Genomic DNA, 25,499 nt, shown 5'->3' with positions numbered 1-25,499 from the left:
GTCATCCATGCCATTTGTAGAAGCCATCCTCTTCCTCTTTTCACCTTCAGCTTTTTTTACAGAGGGTGTTATGTTTGCATCAAGAATTTGTTGATATTTAATTGAATCCATTTTTCCCTCTACCCGTGAAATATTCCCCGTGCCATTGGCTGCAACACAGCCCCAAGCATGATTGATCCAACCCCATGCTTAATAGTGGGCGAGATGTTCTTTTCCTGAAATTCTGTGCCCTTTTATCTTCACACATAACTTTGATCATTGTGGCCAAAGAGATCTATTTTATCCTCATCAGTTAACAGGACTTGTGTCCAAAATGCATCAGGCCTGATTAGATGTTCTTCTGCATACATCTGACACTGAATTTAAAGCTGAGGATGCAGGAGAGGTTTTCTTCTGATGACTCTTCCATGAGGGCCATACAGTGCCTTGCGAAAGTATTCGGCCCCCTGGAACTTTTCAACCTTTTCCCACATATCATGCTTCAAACATAAAGATACCAAATGTAAATTTTTGATGAAGAATCAACAACAAGTGGAACACAATTGTGAAGTTGAATGAAATTTATTGGTTATTTTAAATTTTTGTGGAAATAAAAAAACTGAAAAGTGGGTGTGCAATATTATTCAGCCCCTGTAACTTAATACTTTGTTGCGCCACCTTTTGCTGCGATTACAAGTCGCTTGGGGTATGTCTCTATCAGTTTTGTACATGGAGAGACTGAAATTCTTGCCCATTCTTCCTTGGCAAACAGCTCGCGCTCAGTGAGGTTTGATGGAGATCGTTTGTGAACAGCAGTTTTCAGCTCTTTCCACAGATTCTCGATTGGAATGAGGTCTGGACTGTGACTTGGCCATTCTGACACCTGGATACATTTATTTGTGAACCATTCCATTGTAGATTTTGCTTTATGTTTCGGATCATTGTCTTGTTGGAAGACAAATCTCCGTCCCGGTCTCAGGTCTTTTTCAGACTCCAACAGGTTTTCTTCAGGAATGGTCCTGTATTTGGCTCCATGTTCCCATCAATTTTAACCATCTTCACTGTCCCTGCTGAAGAAAAGCAGGCCCAAACCATGATGCTGCCACCACCATGTTGGACAGTGGGGATGGTGTTTTCAGGGTAATGAGCTGTGTTGCCTTTACGCCAAACATATCGTTTGGCATTGTTGCCAAAAAGTTCGATTTTGGTTTCATCTGACCAGAGCACCTTCTTCCACATGTTTGGTGTCTCCCAGATGGCTTGTTGCAAACTTTAAACAACACTTTTTATGGATATCTTTGAGAAATGGCTTTCTTCTTGCCACTCTTCCATAAAGGCCAGATTTGTGCAGTGTACGACTGATTGTTGTCCTATGAACCGACTGTCCCACCTCAGCTGTAGATCTCTGCAGTTCATCCAGAGTGATCATGGGCCTCTTGGCTTTCGCAAGGCACTGTATTTGTGCAGAAGTCTCTAAACAGTAAAACAATGTACCACAACTCCAGAGTCTGCTAAATCTTTCTGAAGGTCTTTTGCAGTCAAGCGGGGGGTTCTGATTTGCCTCTCTAGCAATCCTACGAGCAGCTCTCACCAAAATTTTGCTTGATCTTCCAGACTTTATTTTGACCTCCACTGTTCCTGGTAACTGCCATTTCTAAATTACATTTAGAATTGAGGAAAGGGCAACTTGAAAACGCTTTAATATCTTCTTATAGCCTTCTCCTACTTTGTGGGCCTCCATCATTTTCATTTTCAGAGTGCTAGGCAGCTGCTTAGAAGAACCCATAGCTGCTGTTTTTTGACACAAAGGTAGAAGAGGCTGGATTTTTATAAAGCTGAGAAATTTGCATCACCCGGCATTACCTAATGAGGATTGTGAGGAAGCCACAACCCTAACAGGCTAATTAAGGTCTGAGACCTTGGTCAAAGTTATCTAAGCACACAAATCTCCAAAGGTGCCCAAACTTTTGCATTGGCCCATTTTTTTTTTTGCAATGTTTAAATTCTATAAAAGGACAATTTTTTTTGCCTAAAATACACAGTAACTGTGTCATCTGTAACTTTAGCCCTTTTATAGATCATTTCATCTTCAACTTGCTTAGCTGTTCACAATAACAGCAATTTTGACCATGGGCTGGGTGCCCAAACTTTTAAAGGCCACTGTAGACATTTATTGCATGGGACTAGAAAAACATGGCTGCCTTCCGAAAATAAACAGCACCCCCATATCAACAGGCTGAATGTGGTATTGCAGGTTTGTCCCATTCATTTCAGTACAACTAAACTGCAATACAAGACGTTACCTGTACATATTTTCGATATAAATAAAAATCTACAGGTAGTATCAGATTATATCTGTGGTCAGCGGTGGCACTTTTTTTGGAAGTAGGTAGCCATGTTTGTCTAATCCTGTATTGCATTTACTTCCTGAGTGATTGGGCAGTCGAATTTCAGGATTGTTGCTTCCAATAGGTGTCGCTAGAGTTCAAGTCCTCTTCTCTTGTCTCTGAAGAGACAATTTGCATATTTAATTTCCCAGAGGAGCATGAATGGCTTTTAAGTCTCCTCACTCTTGCATGTTACTCTCCATAAGGAGACACGTTACCCCAATCCAGAGCCTATCAAGTAGCCAAATCAGAGCTCATACTTTGCACAGATGAGGGGGGTAACAACCTGAAATACCGTGTCTGCAAATTGAGATTCTGGTTTGACTTTTATCGTAAGTCATATTCTAAGGCTCGATATTGATTTTTAGGATTGCTGGTTCCAAAGTTGGGGCTACAGTTCTAGTTCTCTTCGTCCCCGAAAAGACAATTTGCATATTTAATCTCCCAGAGGCACATGCATAGATTTTAAGTCTCCTCACTCTGACATGCCGGGTTTGACATGTCACTCTGCACAAGGAGAAATGTTAAACATTACCCCTTAGACTCCAGTCCAGAGCCTCTCACCTTGACAAATCAGATCTCATACTTTGCACTGATGAGGAGCAATATCCTGAAACACTGTGTCTGCAAATTAAGATTATGGTTTGGCTTTTATCCTAATTGCAAGGGCTGATATTCACTTTTAAGATCGCTGCTACCAATAGGTGACACTAGAGTTCAAGCCTCTGACATGCCGCGGTCTGGTGAGACGCGCCGCATGTCCGTCTCCGGTGGTGTTTCTTGAAATCCCATCCACTATGCTGTAACAGATGGACGCTGCACAAGTAAGCAGCATGAAACCCGCAGCATTAACTGATCGTGGGCACATACCCTAAAGTCTCCTCACTCTTAGACCCAAGTTCCAGGTCTATAATGACTGCGGCCAGATATGCAACAGAGAAGATAGAATTTGTGTACTGGGAATCATGGAGACATTTTGCTTTACTATTAGTCCTTGTCCAATTACACCTAGCTAGCTTGTAATATCAAAAATACTTTTTTTTGGATAATAGTGAATATAAATCTACAGGTTGTCTTTGGAATTGCAGTTGCACTGAAGTGAATAGTGTTGAGCTGCAATACCAGGCACTACCTAAGGACAGGGGTGGCGCTATTATTGGAAGAAGGCAGCCATGTTTTTCGAAATCAACACCTTAAAATGCACTAAAAGGCCCATTATATGTGCAAATTCAATCACTTTAACTCAAAATTTCACATGCAAAGTCCATGTCCAATTATGTACCCCGAGACGAGACATAACGTCATTACAGTTTATAGCTCCAAATGTTTAAAGGAACAGTACAAGGCGCTAACCAACAATGTGAATAAAGTCTCTGACAACTCGACAACACTGAAAAACACAATAGTAAAAAAAAATATATCTATATTTCTGTCTATCACAACTTCCAGGCGTTCTTCATCATTAGTACAAAGTAAACATCACTGTCGATGGACGCGCTCACCCCCGAGTAATAGTTTAGGAATTCTTCTTTAGTCACCTAAAAAAAGAAAAAAAAGAAAATTAGAGTTAAAATCATTAAAACTGGTGCAAAAGAAAAAGAAAGCAGATGATGCCCATAGCAACCAATCAGATTGCAGCTTTCATTTTTCAGAAGCCATTTTGAGCATGAAAGAAGAGATCTGATTGGTTGCTATGGACAACCGTTGCTCTTTCACTTCACACCAGTTTTGATTACGGGTTTTATAGATAAAAGCGATTATTTTTTTATTTTAGGAAGACGGATTCCGCTTGGAAGTGATATTTTAATCAACTTCAGCCTATTCTTTGTATAAACTGTGAAAAATAAAAACAATTTGACTTAAAAGTAATTGTCCATCTTTATAGGTTTTTGTTATTGTCTTTATAAACCCGTTCTCCCGTCGACATTTACATCCAATCTTCTCGTTGAAATTAAAGGGATATTTACACCTTTACAATTTATGAATAACAGCGCCCCGAAGGAAGAAATTTTTACTGACACAAAAATATAAAATTATTATTTTTTTATTAATAAAAAAATTATATATATATATATATATATATATATATATATATATATATATATATGTATATGTATATACATGTATATATATATATGTATATATATGTATATGTATATATATATATATATATATACATACATATATATATATATATATATATATACATATATATATATATACATATATATATATATATACCGTATATATATATATATATATATATATATATTGAATTCCCCCATTTCTCAATTAAAAAATGAGGGAATAAAAAAATAAATACATTTGGTATCATCTTGTCTGAAAAAAGTCAGATCTAAACAGTCCTCACACAGAAGAATTTAAAAAAAAAAAAAAAAAAAAACGTCGGATGTCAGAAAATGGAGACACGAAAAAGACTGATTTTTTAGCATTATAATAAAAAAATAACTCTATAAGTTTGGTAATGACGTAAATATATCACATTACCAGGTTATTTTTACCGCACAATGAACATCGTGAAAAACAAAAACACCAAAACAATGGCGGAAATAGTTTATTTATTTATTTTTATATGTTTTATTTTAATTTTTTTTTTTTTTCAACTTATTTTTTGTCCCATTTTTTTCTGAATGTTAATGGTGTCACTCAAAACTACAAATCGTCCCACAAAAAAAAAAAAAGAGCCCGCATATGGCTAGATAGATGGAAAAATTAAAAATGATGGATTTTAGAGAAAAAAAAAAGGAGAAAACGAAGGCACGATAAACAAAAAAAAAAAGGGATGCGAAGGGGTTAACAAAATCAAAGCATATTACGTGACCAATCTTTGGCGTAGAAAATGCCAAAATTCCACCAATGGTTCATATACCTAGGCACCGTGTCAGATTGTACCATTACATACATTACATACAGTCTTAGGTACAGGAAGTGATCCACAATATAAACAAAAAAATAAAAAAAATTCTATAAGGCCCAGCACCAACTAAAGAGAATGAAAGAGTATTAAGCAGATTAGACCAGAAAACCTGTTAATCAGAAATAAAGGGTTAATAGTAATCCATTATATGGAATATAAATAATAATCAAAGTCAATGTCTAGGATACAGATTTTGTGAATAAACAGGGACTGACGTGAATACTGAAGGCGCTGCGGAATATGTTGGCGATATACAAGCAACAGGAAATAATTAGAACACTGATTACATTGGCGGGTTTATGGGCGCCGTTATCCTTTGTGACAAAATGCTAGTGGTTTTTTTTATGGTGGATTCACAAGGGACGTATAAAAAATTACTTCTTGTATAAATTGATTATAATAGCCCCATTTATAAGTTTAGGTGTCGAAAGGTCTGTACAGGAGCTGTGCACATAAACCAGAGGCATGTGCTAATGAAGGATATTTTTGATATTCATTTTTATTTGGAGCAGTAAGAAACTGTTGAATACCCAATGTCAATCATTCAATCAAAATTATTCACCCCCCATGCAAAGTTAATGAATAAAGTTTGCAAACTTTCTGCTGTTTTTAATGAACCAATAAAACAAGAACAATGTAAATAGCTGAACCCATCTAGTAAAACAAGAGGTTTCTCCCAATTCAGCACAAAATGTCACTACTGCAGTCACAGGATTATTCACCCCTTCATGACAAGTGTCTTTACTACTTGATAGAGCCCCTCTGGCTGTTATGACTTGCTGCTCCTCTGGCTGTTATGACTTGCAGGGTTACAGTCTGTTTAGAAAGGATCGTAAAAATCGTAGAGGAGGAGGGGTTTGTCTCTATGTAAAGTCTTGTCTAAAGTCCACTTTAAGGGAGGATATTAGCGAAGGGAATGAGGATGTCGAGTCCATATGGGTCGAAATTCATGGAGGGAAAAATGGTAACAAAATTCTCATTGGGGTCTGTTACAAACCCCCAAATATAACAGAAACCATGGAAAGTCTACTTCTAAAGCAGATAGATGAAGCTGCAACCCATAATGAGGTCCTGGTTATGGGGGACTTTAACTACCCGGATATTAACTGGGAAAGTGAAACCTGTGAAACCCATAAAGGCAACAGGTTTCTGCTAATAACCAAGAAAAATTATCTTTCACAATTGGTGCAGAATCCAACCAGAGGAGCAGCACTTTTAGACCTAATACTATCTAATAGACCTGACAGAATAACAAATCTGCAGGTGGTTGGGCATTTAGGAAATAGCGACCACAATATTGTGCAGTTTCACCTGTCTTTCACTAGGGGGACTTATCAGGGAGTCACAAAAACACTGAACTTTAGGAAGGCAAAGTTTGACCAGCTTAGAGATGCCCTTAATCTGGTAGACTGGGACAATATCCTCAGAAATAAGAATACAGATAATAAATGGGAAATGTTTAAGAACATCCTACATAGGCAGTGTAAGCGGTTTATACCTTGTGGGAATAAAAGGACTAGAAATAGGAAAAACCCAATGTGGCTAAACAAAGAAGTAAGACAGGCAATTAACAGTAAAAAGAAAGCATTTGCACTACTAAAGCAGGATGGCACCACTGAAGCTCTAAAAAACTATAGGGAGAAAAATACTTTATCTAAAAAACTAATTAAAGCTGCCAAAAAGGAAACAGAGAAGCACATTGCTAAGGAGAGTAAAACTAATCCCAAACTGTTCTTCAACTATATCAATAGTAAAAGAATAAAAACTGAAAATATAGGCCCCTTAAAAAATAGTGAGGAAAGAATGGTTGTAGATGACGAGGAAAAAGCTAACATATTAAACACCTTCTTCTCCACGGTATTCACGGTGGAAAATGAAATGCTAGGTGAAATCCCAAGAAACAATGAAAACCATATATTAAGGGTCACCAATCTAACCCAAGAAGAGGTGCGAAACCGGCTAAATAAGATTAAAATAGATAAATCTCCGGGTCCGGATGGCATACACCCACGAGTACTAAGAGAACTAAGTAATGTATTAGATAAACCATTATTTCTTATTTTTAGTGACTCTATAGCGACAGGGTCTGTTCCGCAGGACTGGCGCATAGCAAATGTGGTGCCAATATTCAAAAAGGGCTCTAAAAGTGAACCTGGAAATTATAGGCCAGTAAGTCTAACCTCTATTGTTGGTAAAATATTTGAAGGGTTTCTGAGGGATGTTATTCTGGATTATCTCAATGAGAATAACTGTTTAACTCCATATCAGCATGGGTTTATGAGAAATCGCTCCTGTCAAACCAATCTAATCAGTTTTTATGAAGAGGTAAGCTATAGGCTGGACCACGGTGAGTCATTGGACGTGGTATATCTCGATTTTTCCAAAGCGTTTGATACCGTGCCGCACAAGAGGTTGGTACACAAAATGAGAATGCTTGGTCTGGGGGAAAATGTGTGTAAATGGGTTAGTAACTGGCTTAGTGATAGAAAGCAGAGGGTGGTTATAAATGGTATAGTCTCTAACTGGGTCGCTGTGACCAGTGGGGTACCGCAGGGGTCAGTATTGGGACCTGTTCTCTTCAACATATTCATTAATGATCTGGTAGAAGGTTTACACAGTAAAATATCGATATTTGCAGATGATACAAAACTATGTAAAGCAGTTAATACAAGAGAAGATAGTATTCTGCTACAGATGGATCTGGATAAGTTGGAAACTTGGGCTGAAAGGTGGCAGATGAGGTTTAACAATGATAAATGTAAGGTTATACACATGGGAAGAGGGAATCAATATCACCATTACACACTGAACGGGAAACCACTGGGTAAATCTGACAGGGAGAAGGACTTGGGGATCCTAGTTAATGATAAACTTACCTGGAGCAGCCAGTGCCAGGCAGCAGCTGCCAAGGAAAACAGGATCATGGGGTGCATTAAAAGAGGTCTGGATACACATGATGAGAGCATTATACTGCCTCTGTACAAATCCCTAGTTAGACCGCACATGGAGTACTGTGTCCAGTTTTGGGCACCGGTGCTCAGGAAGGATATAATGGAACTAGAGAGAGTACAAAGGAGGGCAACAAAATTAATAAAGGGGATGGGAGAACTACAATACCCAGATAGATTAGCGAAATTAGGATTATTTAGTCTAGAAAAAAGAAGACTGAGGGGCGATCTAATAACCATGTATAAGTATATAAGGGGACAATACAAATATCTCTCTGAGGATCTTTTTATACCAAGGAAGGTGACGGGCACAAGGGGGCATTCTTTGCGTCTGGAGGAGAGAAGGTTTTTCCACCAACATAGAAGAGGATTCTTTACAGTTAGGGCAGTGAGAATCTGGAATTGCTTGCCTGAGGAGGTGGTGATGGCAAACTCAGTCGAGGGGTTCAAGAGAGGCCTGGATGTCTTCCTGGAGCAGAACAATATTGTATCATACAATTATTAGGTTCTGTAGAAGTACGTAGATCTGGGGATTTATTATGATGGAATATAGGCTGAACTGGATGGACAAATGTCTTTTTTCGGCCTTACTAACTATGTTACTATGTTACTTGCTGCCCCTCTTGATGTTATGACCTGCTCCTCCTCCTGCTGTTATGACCTGGTGCCCCTCTGGCTGTTATGACTTGCTGCCCCTCTTGCTGTTATGAGCTGCTCCCTCTCCTGCAGTCATGACCTGGTGCCCCTCTGGCTGTTATGACATGCTGCCCCTCTGGCTGTTATGACTTGCTGCCCCTCTTGATGTTATGACCTGCTCCCCCTCCTGCTGTTATGACCTGGTGCCCCTCTGGCTGTTATGACTTGCTGCCCCTCTTGCTGTTATGACCTGCTCCCCCTCCTGCTGTTATGACCTGGTGCCCCTCTGGCTGTTATGACCTGCTGCCCCTCTCGCTGTTATGACTTGCTGCCCCTCTGGCTGTTATGACTTGCTGCCCCTCTGGCTGTTATGACCTGCTGCCCGACTGGCTGTTATGACCTGCTGCCCCACCGGCTGTAATGACCAGATGAAAGCGTTATGTATAGCCAGACAACAGTTCTAGCATAATTCCTGAGGAGTCTTAGCCAAGAGTTCATAGACAATGGCCTCCAGGTCATTAATATTACTGGGATTCCTGCTGCAACTGCCTTCTTCACATCCCTTCAAAGATTTTCTATGGGTTCGCGTGACTGTGGTGGCTACTCAATAATCTTTTAGGACTTGCTCTGAATCCAAGACTTGGTGGACTCTCAGGTATGTTTGTGATGGTCTTGTTGGAGGATCCAATGACACCCAAGCTTCAGTTTCCTTAGAATACATGATGTTTTCTCCCATTATTTCCTTATACTTGATTCATCTTGTTCTTCACACGCTGCAGGATTCCAGTGTCAGAAAAGTGTCAAGAGCATCACTGAGCCCCCACCATGCTTCACAGTAGGCATCACCTATTCATTGTGATGCTATACTTGAGGCATAATCAAGCTTCCAACATTCTGCACTGTTTCACTGTAGGAATCGCCAAGCGACTTCCATGAATCACTGTAGGCATCACCGAGCCCCTGACATTCTTCACTGCAGGCATAACCAAGGCCCCGCCATGCTTTACTGTAACATAGTAACATAGTAACATAGTTAGTAAGGCCGAAAAAAGACATTTGTCCATCCAGTTCAGCCTATATTCCATCATAATAAATCCCCAGATCTACGTCCTTCTACAGAACCTAATAATTGTATGATACAATATTGTTCTGCTCCAAGAAGACATCCAGGCCTCTCTTGAACCCCTCGACTGAGTTCGCCATCACCACCTGCACTGTAGGCATCACCAAGCCCTCGCCATGCTTTCCTGTAAGCATCACAGAGCTGCCGTCATGCTTTACTGTAGGCATAACTGATCCCCCACCATGCTACACTGTAGGTATCACCAGGCCACTTCCATTCTTCACTGTAAGCATCACCAAGCCTGCACCATGCTTCACTGTAGGTATCACTAAGCCGCCATACTTCACTGTAGACATCACTGTGCCGCCACCATACTTCACTGTGGACATCATCAAGCCACAGCTATGCTCCACTTCTGTTATCTCTAAGCTGTTGCCATTCTTCACTGTAAGCATCATTGAGCCACCGTCCTGCTTCACTATAGGCATTACTGAGCCACCACCATGCTTTACTGCAGACATCACCAAGCCACTGCTGTGCTTCACTTTAGACATCACTGAACCACCACTGTGCTTCATTGTAGGCAGTGTGTTCTGTTCAGCATATACTTAATTCTTCCTCCTCCAGACATTGCTGATCCATATTAGCTGAAGATCTCCTTAATGTGGAAGTTGAAACCTCAATGTCTCGCTGCAGGCCTTTAAAGTGAATCTGTCACCCCCGGGACATATATGACCTATTAATATGGTAACAGAAATGTTTTACTAGTCCTATCTGCATGTTTCATATTTCATAACCAGTGACCTCCGGTGTGCGCGCTGATAAGGTGCTCTCACCACTTCCTCGCTGCATAGTCATCGCTACGTATATATTATTCCTAGCGATGACTATTCAGGGAATAATTGGGGAGGGCACCTTATCGGCGCGCACACCGGAGGACACAGTGTTCAGCTTTTTACAATGTTCTTGTCTCAATGGTTTATTGCAAACAGCAGAAAGTTTGTACAATTTGCTAACCAATCGAATCTGCAATGGGGGAGGGTGAATACTTCTGATTTTAAATGTCGATACTATTTTTTCTAAAGGTAATTTGGGATTATTGGATGCCAGATGTAAATCTATAGAATTATTTAATGATATAATTTGACCCTATGATAGTAATAGCATAAGGTCCCCACCCAGATCAGTGTACAGGGAGGAAACCTCCGCCACCATCTCCATTTGTCACTTGCTGTATCCGCTATGAAGTTGGCAAAAAATCATGAAAAAGCCAAATAATCATAAAAAAAGCATTTAAAAAATTAAAGCTTGCCAAATGCAATAATTTAAGGCAATGATTTGCTGAAGGTTAGTGAAATTTACGAGTGTTTGTCACACGAGCGTGCAGGTGAAAACGCCACAACCAGCGTGCAGCAAGCAGTGTCCTAGGTTAGTGATAAAGCTCGTGTCGTGTCACCCCGTACACTTATAGCTTCCAGGCGCTCTTCATCATGGTGATGAAGTAAACGTCCGTATCGATCGAAGCGCTGACACCAGCGTAATAGTTTGTGAATTCCTCCGGGGTCACCTGTTAGGTAGAAAATAATAATTATACAATTTTTTTATTTCTCTGTAGATTCTCAGGAACCAGAAACCTGGAGAAAAAGGAACAAAGGGTGTGTGACATTTTATGATAAGACAGGTTATATGGTTATTCAGAAAAATCTGATAAGAGAAAAATTAAACATCCATAAAGACATCTCCAGAGAGGGGACATATCACTATCACATTGAACATATAGGATTCATTTTAACTAGAGAAGCAAGAGAGCCAACACTTCAACCTCTATTGAAGTAGGGGCCTCATGTAGTGACCAGGTAATTACAGTGTATGTCTGCTCTGAGAACCAGTCACTAAAACAAGGATTTGTTTATTCAGGGGCGGAGAAGTACACTTCCAAGGCAAGAGCTTCCTCTATTCAAAGCACTCATCACAGACCTTTTGGAGTCAATGGTCAGTGATGAATATTGGGGTTTGCATTGATTCGATATTTATGGGAGAAATATTTTTGCCGTTGTAACAAAGGGCCGAACATAACACATTCGATGGATGATGCTATCCATGCCATGTTTCATCTATAGAGAAAGGTAAAATCCTGATAGGAAACATGGCGACAATATCTACCACCTGGGACCAAAAGGGGCAAAGATATCCTAAATGTTAGGGATCTCAAAAAAATTCTACCAGACCTAACACATCCCACAAACAGCCCCCACATGAGCTCACCAAGGGGAGGTATGTGGGAGTAGCCTTGAGCTAATAGAAATTGGAATTTTGGGTGTATATCATTGTTAATTTCTGGAAGACATAGTTTACTGTGAGAGTGTTCTTTCATTATCCTACGCAGAGTGCTTACCTCCATAAAGATAAGAGCCACTCCTGCCACATTGGGTTTAGTAATTCTCTTTCGTTATTACTTTTTATTTTATGCAACTGTATATATTGTATTATGTTGTCCCCATTTTGTATCATCTTTGTATCTTTTTTATAAACACTGCCTATCTTTATGGATTGAATATATAAAATGTAATAGCTCTGTTCCTCTTGTTCTGTAAACCGCACCTCTGAAGCCATATGCTATCTGTAAATGGTGGTCATTTGGTCTGTAAAAATGATTGGTGGTGGAGTTAGTAGTAAATTTTGTAATATATATATATATATATATATATATATATTCCATGCACTGGAATCAAAGGTGTATATACCATACACTCACTGTGAGTTCTCCAATAACCAGCCTAGTAGTGAAAGCAGCCGCAGCCTCGTCCATCACTCATCACTCAATTGTGTAATTGTCCTGATGATTAAAGGCGGCCAAGTGCTGTTCATGACTTGGTAACTTTGGAGGGATGTCTGCATGATCCCCCAGTTGTTTTAATGACAACTGGTGGCAGCTGTGGGATATCTGCCTGATCCCCTAGCGGTTCCCTTGACAGAGTATTTTACAAATAATCATAAACTTTACAAAGGCTGATAAATAATTCAATAATAATAATAAAAAAGAGTTTACTACTTACTCTTAAACATTTCATAATTTTATTTTTTGTTTTCCTATTTTAGCTACTAAGACACCATGAACTAGGCAGATAAGTCAGAACTTTCAGCATGGTGTTAAGATTTAAGAAAAAAATAAAGTGAAGGAGTATATTACAAAGATTCATAATTTTACAAAAAGATGATCAATAATTTAAACAAATACATTTTTGTTACTCTTTAAATCCTACTCCTGACATGGATGAAGTAAGCAGGAGCTTATAAGGATGTTACATTTGGAGCGCCGCCAGGGCAGTGGGGTACTCGGTACCGGGTTTGTACTTAAAGGGATGTGTCACGGCGGCGGCGACCCGGTCCGTGGCCCTGGGCGCCCATGTTAAAGGGATGGTCTTTAAAGGGGTTTTGTGAATAAAGTTTGTTCGTGACGCCACCTGTGGTATTCAGTCAGGGATGACCGACGCTGCTTAAAGGATTCCGCTGGGGTGATGTTATGGCAGCTAAGATGGTATAACTTTCCACAGGTGAAGCTGGGTCCCCAGGGCTCCCGGTGTGGTGGATAAGGATGGTGTAGTAAGAAACGGAGTACACAGGTTTTCAGTCTCTTTAGCTGGTTTACTGATGAATTCAGGCAGCCACAGTCCATGGTACCAGATCACGGATGCAGGTGAGGTCCGGCCGGCTTGGAAGCGAGTTGGGAGTCTCCCTTACCAGGTGGGGTTAGAAGCCTTCCTTCTAGCACTATGGTGTAGTTCCTTGCTGCCTTAGGCCTCACACAAAGTCCTCACGTGTTCTCTCTGTCCTCCTTGCAGGTAGGACACTACCCGTACGACAGGTAGCTCAAGCCAGGAGTATGAACATGTTGCATGTTTGTGAGTACCTGATAATAGTGATCCTTCCTCGCTTCCAAGCGTGACATCACTCTCCCCAAAAGGAAAGCAATGCCACTGTAACAACCAGGAACCTGGGGTGTTACACATTTATAACCTGAAAACTCACATATGACTCCAATTTCCACCAATTAACAGGGTATGAGAAGCTGAGATATGGGGGGTTGTCTAATGGGGTACTTTAAAGATGACTGATGGGAGATACATATAAAGCTGGAGAGTACCGACCCAGCCCAGCTCTGGGAGGTCTCGGTGGTAAGAGTCTGTACAGGACCCCCCTCCCCAGAGGAACTGTACTGTGGTAGAGAATTGGTCCAAGTGTCAATAAAAAGGGACAGGCACATGGCAAACCCTTCTGTCCTGGGTGCGAAAAAACACACAATTATGATAATTATAACTAACATACTACCCTGTTTTGGATGCTTTTTTATAATTTTAAGATTTTTAAAAAAAATCTTTTAAACCCTCTTTAAAGGCAAAATATCCGATCATGCCGCCACTTACCTGACCATCTTTATCATACGGAGAGTCAAAGTTGTCTAAAAAAGTCCTAAAAACTTGGTCTTCCGTCCACTCCCCGTTCTGATACTTCGGATGGTATTTTGCATTATAGACGCCCCGTAAATCCTCGATGGTAACGATCCCGTCCCCAGTTCTATCCAGTTTGCGAAATGCCTGCATGATAATGTCCTTCCTCGCATTCGACATCGGCGGCTGGAAAATACATAAGTAACAGTCTACAATCGAGGGGTGGTTTATTTTAATCAGTGACTAAATGAAAAGTTTTACGACTTTCTCACAGACTTTTTGATTTTATTCTTTTCTGTTTTCAATGTGTGCTTGCGGTCAGCGATACGTTTCTCTTCATTCAAAGACAGTAACCCTCTACGGTTCCCTGAAAAATGCCCACAGGAAAATTGCCCACAGGAAAATTGCCCACATGAAAAATGCCCACATGAAAATTGCCCACACGGAAAATTCCCCACACGGGAAATTCCCCACACGGGAAATTCCCCACACGGAAAATTCCCCACACAAGACGGGGGTCATCTTATACGGCGTGTGTGGTGTGGATGGTTCCCAGGGTCTGGAGAAGAGGAGACTCTCCTTCAATCCCTGGGATCCATATTCATGTAAAAAAAAGAATAAAAATAAAAAATATGGGATATACTTACCCTCTGACGGCCCGCGGCTCTCAGCGGTGCAAGCGGCGGCCTCCGTTCCTAAGGATTCATTGAGCAAAGGACCTTTGATTACGTCGCGGTCGCGTGACCGGTCGCATGACCGTGACGTCATCGAAGGTCCTTCGCTCTATGCATCCTTAGGAACGGAGGCCGCCGCTTGCACCGCTGAGAGCCGCGGGCCGTCAGAGGGTAAGTATATCCCATATATTTTTTTTTTTATTCTTTTTTTTTACATGAATATGGATCCCAGGGCCTGAAGGGGAGTCTCCTCTCCTCCAGATCCTGGGAACCATACAGGACCGCTCCCTGCACACGCCGCACCCGGCGTATAAGACGACCCCCCGACTTTTGAGATGATTTTCAGGGGTTAAAAAGTCGTCATATACGCCGGAAAATACGGTATTTATTTATTATGCTATATATAAATGTAAAATCAGCCCCTTATCCCAATACATAAATGCTAAATATAAAAAAATAGCATAATTACCCTAATAAAATATCAATATTTCTCCCATAAGGTGAAAACCAAAACCAAAACAATTGAAATGGCAGAATCACTTGTTTTTTGTCACTTTGCCTGCCCCAAAATAAATGGAATAAACATAGATCAGAAAGTTTTATGGCCCCCAAAAATATTATGGCTCTCAGAAAAAAAATTATTTAATTAGTTAATCAAAAAATATATAGGGCATGTACATAAATTTGATACAACCATAACCATTCTGACCCATTGAACAAATTTACTAGTTCGCTTAAACTGCAAAGTGAACGTTGTAAAAATAAAACCCAAAAAACAACACCCCGCTTTTTTTTTTTTTTTCCCCATTTTCAGTACATTATGCGGTAAAGTGAATGGTAAAAACAATAATGGTGTCATTCAAAACTGCAACTTGTCCTTCAAAAAATAAGACCTTATACCAGTATGTCGACAGGAAAATCAGAAAATCATGTCTTTTGAAAGGTAAGAGGAAAAAACAAAAAAAGAGCAAAAAATGTATGCGAATGACTGCAGATTGTGCTCCACTGTGCTCAGCTAAACTCTTCTGGGTGTGTTTGTCCGCGCAGTGTTGACAGATTCCAGTATCAATCAGAAGAACTGTAACTGCACCTCGAGACTATAGTACAGGAGTAATTAAAGATTGCACAACAAAAGTTATCACACTATGTATATGTTTCACTTAAATGATCCCTGTACTTTAATTTCAAAATGTTTTATCTCATTCTTTCTAAAAGCGGAAGTGGGGGGTCTTTGTCTCTCTACAGGAAGTGGGGGGTCTTTGTCTCTCTACAGGAAGTGGGGGGTGTCTGTCTCTCTACAGGAAGTGGGGGTGTCTTTGTCTCTCTACAGGAAGTGGGAGGTTGTTGTGAATTCTGTGGCAGAGCTCCCTCCTGTGGTCACAAGTGGTACTTCGGCTGATTCTCTCTGGGAGCTTCCGTTTGTGGAGGAAACTGGTACTGCTGCTTCTGAGTTTCCTCCCTCAGGTGATCTGGTGAGGTTGTTAGGTGCTTCTCTACTTAACCCCACCTAATGCTTTGATTCATGCTTCCTGTCAATGTTCCGGTGTTGGACTTGTGTTTCTCTGGATCATTCCTGTGGCCTGCTGCTCTGCATAGCTAAGTGCTTCTTTGCTATTTGTTGCTATTTTTTCTGTCCAGCTTGTCTATTTGTTTTGCTGGAAGCTCTGGGACGCAAAGGGTGTACCTCCGTGCCGTTAGTTCGGTACGGAGGGTCTTTTTGCCCCTTTGCGTGGTTTTCTTTAGGGTTTTGTGTAGACCGCAAAGTTATCTTTCCTATCCTCGTTCTGTCTAGAATATCGGGCCTCACTTTGCTGAATCTATTTCATCCCTACGTTTGTCTTTTCATCTTACTCACAGTCATTATATGTGGGGGGCTGCCTTTTCCTTTGGGGTATTTCTCTGAGGCAAGGTAGGCTTATTTTTTCTATCTTCAGGCTAGTTAGTTTCTCAGGCTGTGCCGAGTTGCATAGGTAGCGTTAGGCGCAATCCACGGCTGCCTCTAGTTGTGTTTGGAGAGGATCAGGGATTGCGGTCTGCAGAGTTCCCACGTCTCAGAGCTCGTTCTATTATTTTGGGTTATTGTCAGATCACTGTATGTGCTCTGACCTCCATGTCCATTGTGATACTGAATTGCCTTTCATAACAGTACAGGAAGCCAAAAGTACTAATGATTCTCAATAGAGGGAAAAAAGAAGTTCTGAGACCATTTTTTTTTCTTGGCTTTGTGTTTTGTCTTTTTTTTCCCCTAGACATTTGGGTGGTTCAGTACACAGGTGTAGCGATGGACATTAGAAGTCTGTCTTCATCTGTGGATCAGCTCTCGGCAAGAGTACAAAAGATTCAAGACACTATTGATCAGAAATCTATGTTAGAACCAAGAATTCCTATTCCTGATTTGTTTTTTGGAGATAGAACTAAGTTTCTGAGTTTCAAAAATAATTGTAAGTTATTTCTGGCCTTGAAACCTCGTTCCTCTGGTGATCCAGTTCAACAGGTTTTGATTATTATTTCTTTTTTGCGCGGCGACCCTCAGGACTGGGCATTTTCTCTTGCGCCAGGAGATCCTGCATTGAGTGATGTCGATGCGTTTTTCCTGGCGCTCGGATTGCTGTACGATGAGCCTAATTCAGTGGATCAGGCAGAAAAGAATTTGCTGGCTCTTTGTCAGGGTCAGGATGAGATAGAGGTATATTGCCAGAAATTTAGAAAATGGTCAGTGCTCACTCAATGGAATGAATCTGCGCTGGCAGCTATGTTCAGAAAGGGTCTCTCTGAAGCCCTTAAGGATGTCATGGTGGGATTTCCTATGCCTGCTGGTTTGAATGAGTCTATGTCTTTGGCTATTCAGATCGGTCGACGCTTGCGTGAGCGTAAATCTGTGCACCATTTGGCGGTATTACCTGAGCTTAAACCTGAGCCTATGCAGTGCGATAGGACTTTGACCAGAGTTGAACGGCAAGAACACAGACGTCAGAATGGGCTGTGTTTCTACTGTGGTGATTCCACTCATGCTATCTCTGATTGTCCTAAGCACACTAAGTGGTTCGCTAGGTCTGCCACCATTGGTACGGTACAGTCAAAATTTCTTCTGTCCGTTACCTTGATCTGCTCTTTGTCATCATATTCTGTCATGGCGTTTGTGGATTCAGGCGCTGCTCTGAATTTGATGGACTTGGAATATGCTAAGCGTTGTGGGTTTTTCTTGGAGCCCTTGCAGTGTCCTATTCCATTGAGAGGTATTGATGCTACGCCTTTGGCCAAGAATAAGCCTCAATACTGGACCCAGCTGACCATGTGCATGGCTCCTGCACATCAGGAGGATATTCGCTTTCTGGTGTTGCATAATCTGCATGATGTGGTCGTGTTGGGGTTGCCATGGCTGCAAGCCCATAATCCAGTGTTGGATTGGAAATCCATGTCGGTGTCCAGCTGGGGTTGTCAGGGGGTACATGGTGATGTTCCATTTTTGTCAATTTCGTCATCCACCCCTTCTGAGGTTCCAGAGTTCTTGTCTGATTACCGGGATGTATTTGATGAGCCCAAGTCCGATGCCCTACCTCCGCATAGGGATTGTGATTGTGCTATCAATTTGATTCCTGGTGGTAAATTCCCAAAAGGTCGACTGTTTAATTTATCCGTGCCTGAGCACACCGCTATGCGCAGTTATGTGAAGGAATCCCTGGAGAAGGGGCATATTCGCCCGTCATCGTCGCCATTAGGAGCAGGGTTCTTTTTTGTAGCCAAAAAGGATGGTTCGCTGAGACCTTGTATAGATTATCGCCTTCTTAATAAGATCACTGTTAAATTTCAGTACCCCTTGCCTTTGTTATCTGATTTGTTTGCTCGGATTAAGGGGGCTAGTTGGTTCACCAAGATTGATCTTCGTGGTGCGTATAATCTGGTGCGAATCAGGCGAGGCGATTAATGGAAAACTGCATATAATACGCCCGAGGGTCATTTTGAGTATCTAGTGATGCCATTCGGACTTGCCAATGCTCCATCAGTGTTTCAGTCCTTTATGCATGACATCTTCCGAGAGTACCTGGATAAATTCCTGATTGTGTACTTGGATGACATTTTGATCTTCTCGGATGATTGGGAGTCTCATGTGAAACAGGTCAGAACGGTTTTTCAGGTCCTGCGTGCTAACTCTTTGTTTGTGAAGGGATCAAAGTGTCTCTTTGGTGTGCAGAAGGTTTCATTTTTGGGGTTCATCTTTTCCCCTTCTACTATCGAGATGGATCCTGTTAAGGTCCAAGCCATCCATGATTGGACTCAGCCGACATCTCTGAAAAGTCTGCAAAAGTTCCTGGGCTTTGCTAATTTTTATCGTCGCTTCATCTGCAATTTTTCTAGTATTGCCAAACCATTGACCGATTTGACCAAGAAGGGTGATGATTTGGTCAATTGGTCTTCTGCTGCTGTGGAAGCTTTTCAAGAGTTGAAGCGTCGTTTTTCTTCTGCCCCTGTGTTGTGTCAGCCAGATGTTACTCTTCCGTTCCAGGTCGAGGTTGATGCTTCTGAGATTGGAGCAGGGGCTGTTTTGTCGCAGAGAGGTTCTGATTGTTCAGTGATGAAACCATGCGCTTTTTTTTCCAGGAAGTTTTCGCCTGCTGAGCGGAATTATGATGTGGGCAACCGAGAGTTGCCGGCCATGAAGTGGGCATTCGAGGAGTGGCGTCATTGGCTTGAAGGAGCTAAGCATCGCGTGGTGGTATTGACTGATCATAAGAACTTGACTTATCTTGAGTCTGCTAAGCCGTTGAATCCTAGACAGGCTCGTTGGTCGCTGTTTTTCGCCCGTTTTGACTTTGTGATTTCGTACCTTCCGGGCTCTAAAAATGTGAAGGCGGATGCTCTGTCTAGGAGTTTTGTGCCCGACTCTCCGGGTTTATCTGAGCCGGCGGGTATCCTCAAGGAAGGAGTAATTGTGTCTGCCATCTCCCCTGATTTGCGGCGGGTGCTGCAAAAATTTCAGGCTAATAAACCTGATCGTTGTCCAGCGGAGAAACTGTTTGTCCCGGATAGGTGGACAAATAAAGTGATCTCTGAGGTTCATTGTTCGGTGTTGGCTGGTCATCCTGGAATCTTTGGTACCAGAGAGTTAGTGGCTAGATCCTTTTGGTGGCCGTCTCTGTCGCGGGATGTGCGTTCTTTTGTGCAGTCCTGTGGGATTTGTGCTCGGGCTAAGCCCTGCTGTTCTCGTGCCAGTGGGTTGCTTTTGCCCTTGCCGGTCCCGAAGAGACCTTGGACACATATCTCTATGGATTTTATTTCAGATCTTCCCATCTCTCAAAAGATGTCAGTCATTTGGGTGGTCTGTGATCGCTTTTCTAAGATGGTCCATCTGGAGCCCTTGTCCAAGTTGCCTTCCTCCTCTGATTTGGTGCCATTGTTCTTCCAGCATGTGGTTCGTTTGCATGGCATTCCAGAGAATATCGTTTCTGACAGAGGTTCCCAGTTTGTTTCGAGGTTTTGGCGAGCCTTTTGTCGTAGGATGGGCATTGACTTGTCTTTTTCCTCGGCTTTTCATCCTCAGACTAATGGCCAGACCGAACGAACCAATCAGACCTTGGAAACCTATCTGAGATGCTTTGTTTCTGCCGATCAGGATGACTGTGTGTCCTTTTTGCCTTTGGCTGAGTTCGCCCTTAATAATCGGGCCAGCTCGGCTACCTTGGTTTCACCATTTTTCTGCAATTCTGGGTTCCATCCTCGTTTCTCTTCAGGACAGGTTGAGTCTTCGGACTGTCCTGGTGTGGATACTGTGATGGACAGGTTGCAGCAGATTTGGACTCATGTAGTGGACAATTTGACCTTGTCCCAGGAGAAGGCTCAACGTTTCGCTAATTGCAGACGCCGTGTGGGTCCCCGACTTCGTGTTGGGGATCTGGTTTGGTTATCTTCTCGTCATATTCCTATGAAGGTTTCCTCTCCGAAGTTTAAACCTCGTTTCATTGGTCCTTATAGGATTTCTGAGGTTATTATTCCTGAGTCTTTTCGTCTGACCCTCCCAGATTCTTTTTTCATACATAACGTCTTCCATAGGTCATTGTTGCGGAGATACGTGGCACCTATGGTTCCATCTGTTGACCCTCCTGCCCCGGTTTTGGTGGAGGGGGAATTGGAGTATATTGTGGAGAAGATTTTGGATTCTCGTGTTTCAAGACGGAAACTCCAGTATCTGGTTAAATGGAAGGGTTATGCTCAGGAGGATAATTCCTGGGTTTTTGCCTCTGATGTCCATGCTCCCGATCTTGTTTGTGCCTTTCATGTGGCTCATCCTGGTCGGCCTGGGGGCTCTGGTGAGGGTTCGGTGACCCCTCCTCAAGGGGGGGGTACTGTTGTGAATTCTGTGGCAGAGCTCCCTCCTGTGGTCACAAGTGGTACTTCGGCTGATTCTCTCTGGGAGCTTCCGTTTGTGGAGGAAACTGGTACTGCTGCTTCTGAGTTTCCTCCCTCAGTTGATCTGGTGAGGTCGTTAGGTGCTTCTCTACTTAACCCCACCTAATGCTTTGATTCATGCTTCCTGTCAATGTTCCAGTGTTGGACTTGTGTTTCTCTGGATCATTCCTGTGGCCTGCTGCTCTGCATAGCTAAGTGCTTCTTTGCTATTTGTTGCTATTTTTTCTGTCCAGCTTGTCAATTTGTTTTGCTGGAAGCTCTGGGACGCAAAGGGTGTACCTCCGTGCCGTTAGTTCGGTACGGAGGGTCTTTTTGCCCCTTTGCGTGGTTTTCTTTAGGGTTTTGTGTAGACCGCAAAGTTATCTTTCCTATCCTCGTTCTGTCTAGAATATCGGGCCTCACTTTGCTGAATCTATTTCATCCCTACGTTTGTCTTTTCATCTTACTCACAGTCATTATATGTGGGGGGCTGCCTTTTCCTTTGGGGTATTTCTCTGAGGCAAGGTAGGCTTATTTTTTCTATCTTCAGGCTAGTTAGTTTCTTAGGCTGTGCCGAGTTGCATAGGTAGCGTTAGGCGCAATCCACGGCTGCCTCTAGTTGTGTTTGGAGAGGATCAGGGATTGCGGTCTGCAGAGTTCCCACGTCTCAGAGCTCGTTCTATTATTTTGGGTTATTGTCAGATCACTGTATGTGCTCTGACCTCCATGTCCATTGTGATACTGAATTGCCTTTCATAACAGGAGGGTGTCTTTGTCTCTACAGGAAGTGGGGGGTCTTTGTCTCTCTACAGGAAGTGGGAGGGTGTCTTTGTCTCTACAGGAAGTGGGGGCGGGTCTTTGCCTTTCTGCAGGAAGTGGGGGTGTCTTTGTCTCTCTACAGGAAGTGGGAGGGTGTCTTTGTCTCTACAGGAAGTGGGGGTGGGTCTTTGCCTCACTACAGGAAGTGGGAGGGTGTCCTCATCTCTCTACAGGAAGTGGGAGGGAGTCTTTGTCTACAGTAAGTGTGGGCGGGTCTTTGCCTTTCTGCAGGAAGTGGGGGGTGTCTTTGTCTCTCTACAGGAAGTGGGGGGTGTCTTTGTCTCTCTACAGGAAGTGGAGGGTGTCTTTGTCTCTCTACAGGAAGTGGGGGTGTCTTTGTCTCTCTACAGGAAGTGGTGGGTGTCTTTGTCTCTCTACAGGAAGTGGGGGGTGTTTTTGTCTCTCTACAGGAAGTGGAGGGTGTCTTTGTCTCTCTACGGGAAGTGGGAGGGTGTCTTTGTCTCTCTACAGGAAGTGGAGGGTGTTTTTGTCTCTACAGGAAGTGGAGGTGGGCCTTTGCCTTTCTACAGGAAGTGGGGGGTGTCTTTGTCTCTCTACAGGAAGTAGAGGGTGTCTTTGTCTCTCTACAGGAAGTGGGAGGGTGTCTTTGTCTCTCTACAGGAAGTGGCAGGGTGTCTTTGTCTCTACAGGAAGTGGGGGTGGGTCTTTGTCTTTCTAAAGGAAGTGAGGGTAGTTCTTTGTTTCTCTACAGTAGATGGGGAGGATCTTTCACTTTCTATAAGCAGTGGGGTCATGTCTTAGCTTCTCTACAAGAAGAAGAGGTAGGTATTTATTTCTCTACAGGAAGTAGCAGTGAGTCTTTATATCTGCAAAAAGTGGGTCTACAATAAGTGGGGGTGGATCTTTGTCTCTCTACAATAAGTAGGGGTGGATCTTTGTTTCTTTAAAGAAAGGAGTGTTTGTGAGACAAAGGAGTCTTTGTCTCACTGCAAGAAGTGGTGACAGGTCTTTGTCTCTCTAAAAAAAAAGGGGGCGGACCATTGTCTCTACGGGAAGTGGGGGTCTTTGTCTCTCACACAGGAAGTAGGGGTTGGTTTTTGTTTCTCTACTGTAAGTGGGGAAGTGGTGAGTTTGTCCTTCTATAGGGTGTGAGTGGATGTCTCGGTTTCTCTACAAGAAGAGGGGTGGGCTTTGTTTCTCTACAGGCATGAGTCTTCGTCTCTACATTAGGTGGGGGAGGACCTTTGTCTCACTACAGGAAGTGGAGGAATGTCTTAGTCTGTCTAAAAGCTATGGATGTGGGTCTTTGTCTCTCCACAAGAATTGTGGACAGGTTTTTGACTCTCTACGGGAAATGGGAAGAGTCTTTCTCTCTACAGGAAGTAGGGATGGGTCTTTGTTTCACTTCTATTGGAAGGGAGGGGATGTCTCAGTTTCTCTACAAAAAGAGGTGGTGGGTCTTTTTCCTTTACAGGAAGTAGGGTTGAGACTTTTTTTCCACTGGAAGTGGGGGAGGGTCTTATCTCTCTACAAAAAAGTTGAGGTGGGGCTTTGTTTCTATACATGATGTGATGGTGGATCTTTGTTTCTCTACAAAAAGTGGGGGTGGATCTTGATTTTCTACAAGAAGAGAGGGTGGTCTTTGTCTCTCTACAGGAAATAAGGGTGGATCTTTGACACTCTATAGGAAGTTGGGTGGGTCTTAGTCTCTCTAAAGGATGGGAGGGCAGGTCTTTGTCTCGCTACAGGAAGTAAGGGTGGATCTTTACAAGAAAAGGAGGCTGGTCTACTCTAGCTGTCATACTGCTTAAAGGCGAGAGGTAGGATTTAAATTCAGCCACTGGGCAAGAGCAATGCAAGCTGGGAAATGATAAAAGGAAGTACCAGCACTTATAGTGATGGCATAATACTGATCAAGTAAGGATGGCAAGTTACAGAACAAGTGCACTAAAATAAGTTTTTTCTTGTGGGTGATAAGAACAACAATACCATCCACAGGAGGTACCATAAATGTCTGATATGTGCAGGTCTCACCTATCAGGAGAAAGGGACTCTGTTCTATATGGAGAGTTTGGATTACACTTATTAGGGCATATTGATATCATAATGGGGCACTCAGTGACGTCTGACAACAGTAGATTACTTTTAACACGTATGACAAAAAAAAATTAACCCTTTGTTCATCACAGTCACTCACCCGTAATGTAACCAAGAATTCGTCAAAGTCTATTGTTCCACTTCCGTCTTTGTCGAATACTGCGAAAAGCTGCTGAGCCTCAACCTTGTCTATCATCACACCATAATCACTCAGTCCTTTTAAAAATTCCTTAAAATCCAGCGACCTGCTGTTATCGTCATCCATGATCTTAAATACTCTGAAGAAAGAGGAGAACGATGATCACTATTACAATCAGACACATTTCTGTACAGACTGAGGCAGAATAAGCAGAGTCATTTCATTATCATTAGAGTAAACCAGTGGTAGGCACAATCTTCTGCTCACCTTCCCAAACCTTTGATCCCCGCAGACCCCCGGGAGAGACACTGCAAACGAAGCTTCTCTACCGGATCTGAACATGTGGACAAATCCTTCTTTGCCTGCATCGCCATCTCACGGTCGTGTCTTGCAGTACCGGCCATCTGGAGGAACAAGAGAACACATGGAAGCATATAGTAACGTACAGAATCAACAAAATGTACATGATGATACCCGTTTATTCTTCCTGGGCTGTAGAGGAACTACAACCACCGGACACAAAAAGTCAGGGTATGCTGAGGGTTGTAGTCTCAGAATTGCTACATAGGTTAGAGACTAATGCAGCCCATTAATGCTTTCAAATCTTTGTCTTTGGGGCCCCAACATTTGGCCCTTGGAGGTCACAACTTCTAAAATGGGTCAGGACTTTATATGCAGAGTTTAGTAGTCACGATCACACAATGTTTCATCCTCTTTTGGTCCATCTATCTGTTTTGACCATCTATATGAAAAACTAAAATAAATGTAAAAGAAATAAAAACATGGATCCATACTGCATCCCAGTGCTGTCCATAAGGCCGTGTTCACACATGTCGTAAACACTTAAAGATCCCACTGAACTATGTGTTTTTCTTGTTGGTTTTTTTTTTCAGACTTAGAAAACATAAGCAATTGCGGTTTTAATGCCAGAATCCTAGAGTTTCTGCACTAAAAAAAATGGCATAAAAAAAAAAGGCACAGCAAAAAAAAGCAGATTGTTATTGCGTAGCTGGACAACTGTTATAT

At 42.2% G+C, this 25,499-nt stretch overlaps 1 protein-coding gene across 2 annotated transcripts in view; it reads right to left on the bottom strand.

Moving 5' to 3' along the window:
- Nucleotides 1–3,662: 3,662 nt before the first annotated feature.
- The window catches only part of CAPSL (calcyphosine like), a 52,648-nt gene continuing 30,811 nt past the window's right edge, over nt 3,663–25,499 (bottom strand). Inside the window, exons 2-6 of one of the 2 annotated variants that reach the window (XM_069745960.1) lie at nt 24,741–24,877; nt 24,435–24,612; nt 14,376–14,585; nt 11,415–11,518; nt 3,663–3,904 (exon numbers count right to left, since the gene is read on the bottom strand). In XM_069745960.1, coding sequence (XP_069602061.1) covers nt 11,417–11,518; nt 14,376–14,585; nt 24,435–24,612; nt 24,741–24,877 — 627 coding nt within the window. In that variant the 3' untranslated portion in view covers nt 3,663–3,904; nt 11,415–11,416. The remainder of the gene's footprint in view (nt 3,905–11,414; nt 11,519–14,375; nt 14,586–24,434; nt 24,613–24,740; nt 24,878–25,499) is intronic. The other variant, XM_069745961.1, reaches the window with a different exon arrangement.

This window comes from Ranitomeya imitator, chromosome 1 (genome assembly GCF_032444005.1).
Source record: "Ranitomeya imitator isolate aRanImi1 chromosome 1, aRanImi1.pri, whole genome shotgun sequence".
Taxonomy (NCBI): Eukaryota; Metazoa; Chordata; class Amphibia; order Anura; family Dendrobatidae; genus Ranitomeya; species Ranitomeya imitator.
The sequence above is the reverse complement of the archived record's forward strand: the minus strand, read 5'-3'. Positions and strand labels throughout refer to the sequence as shown.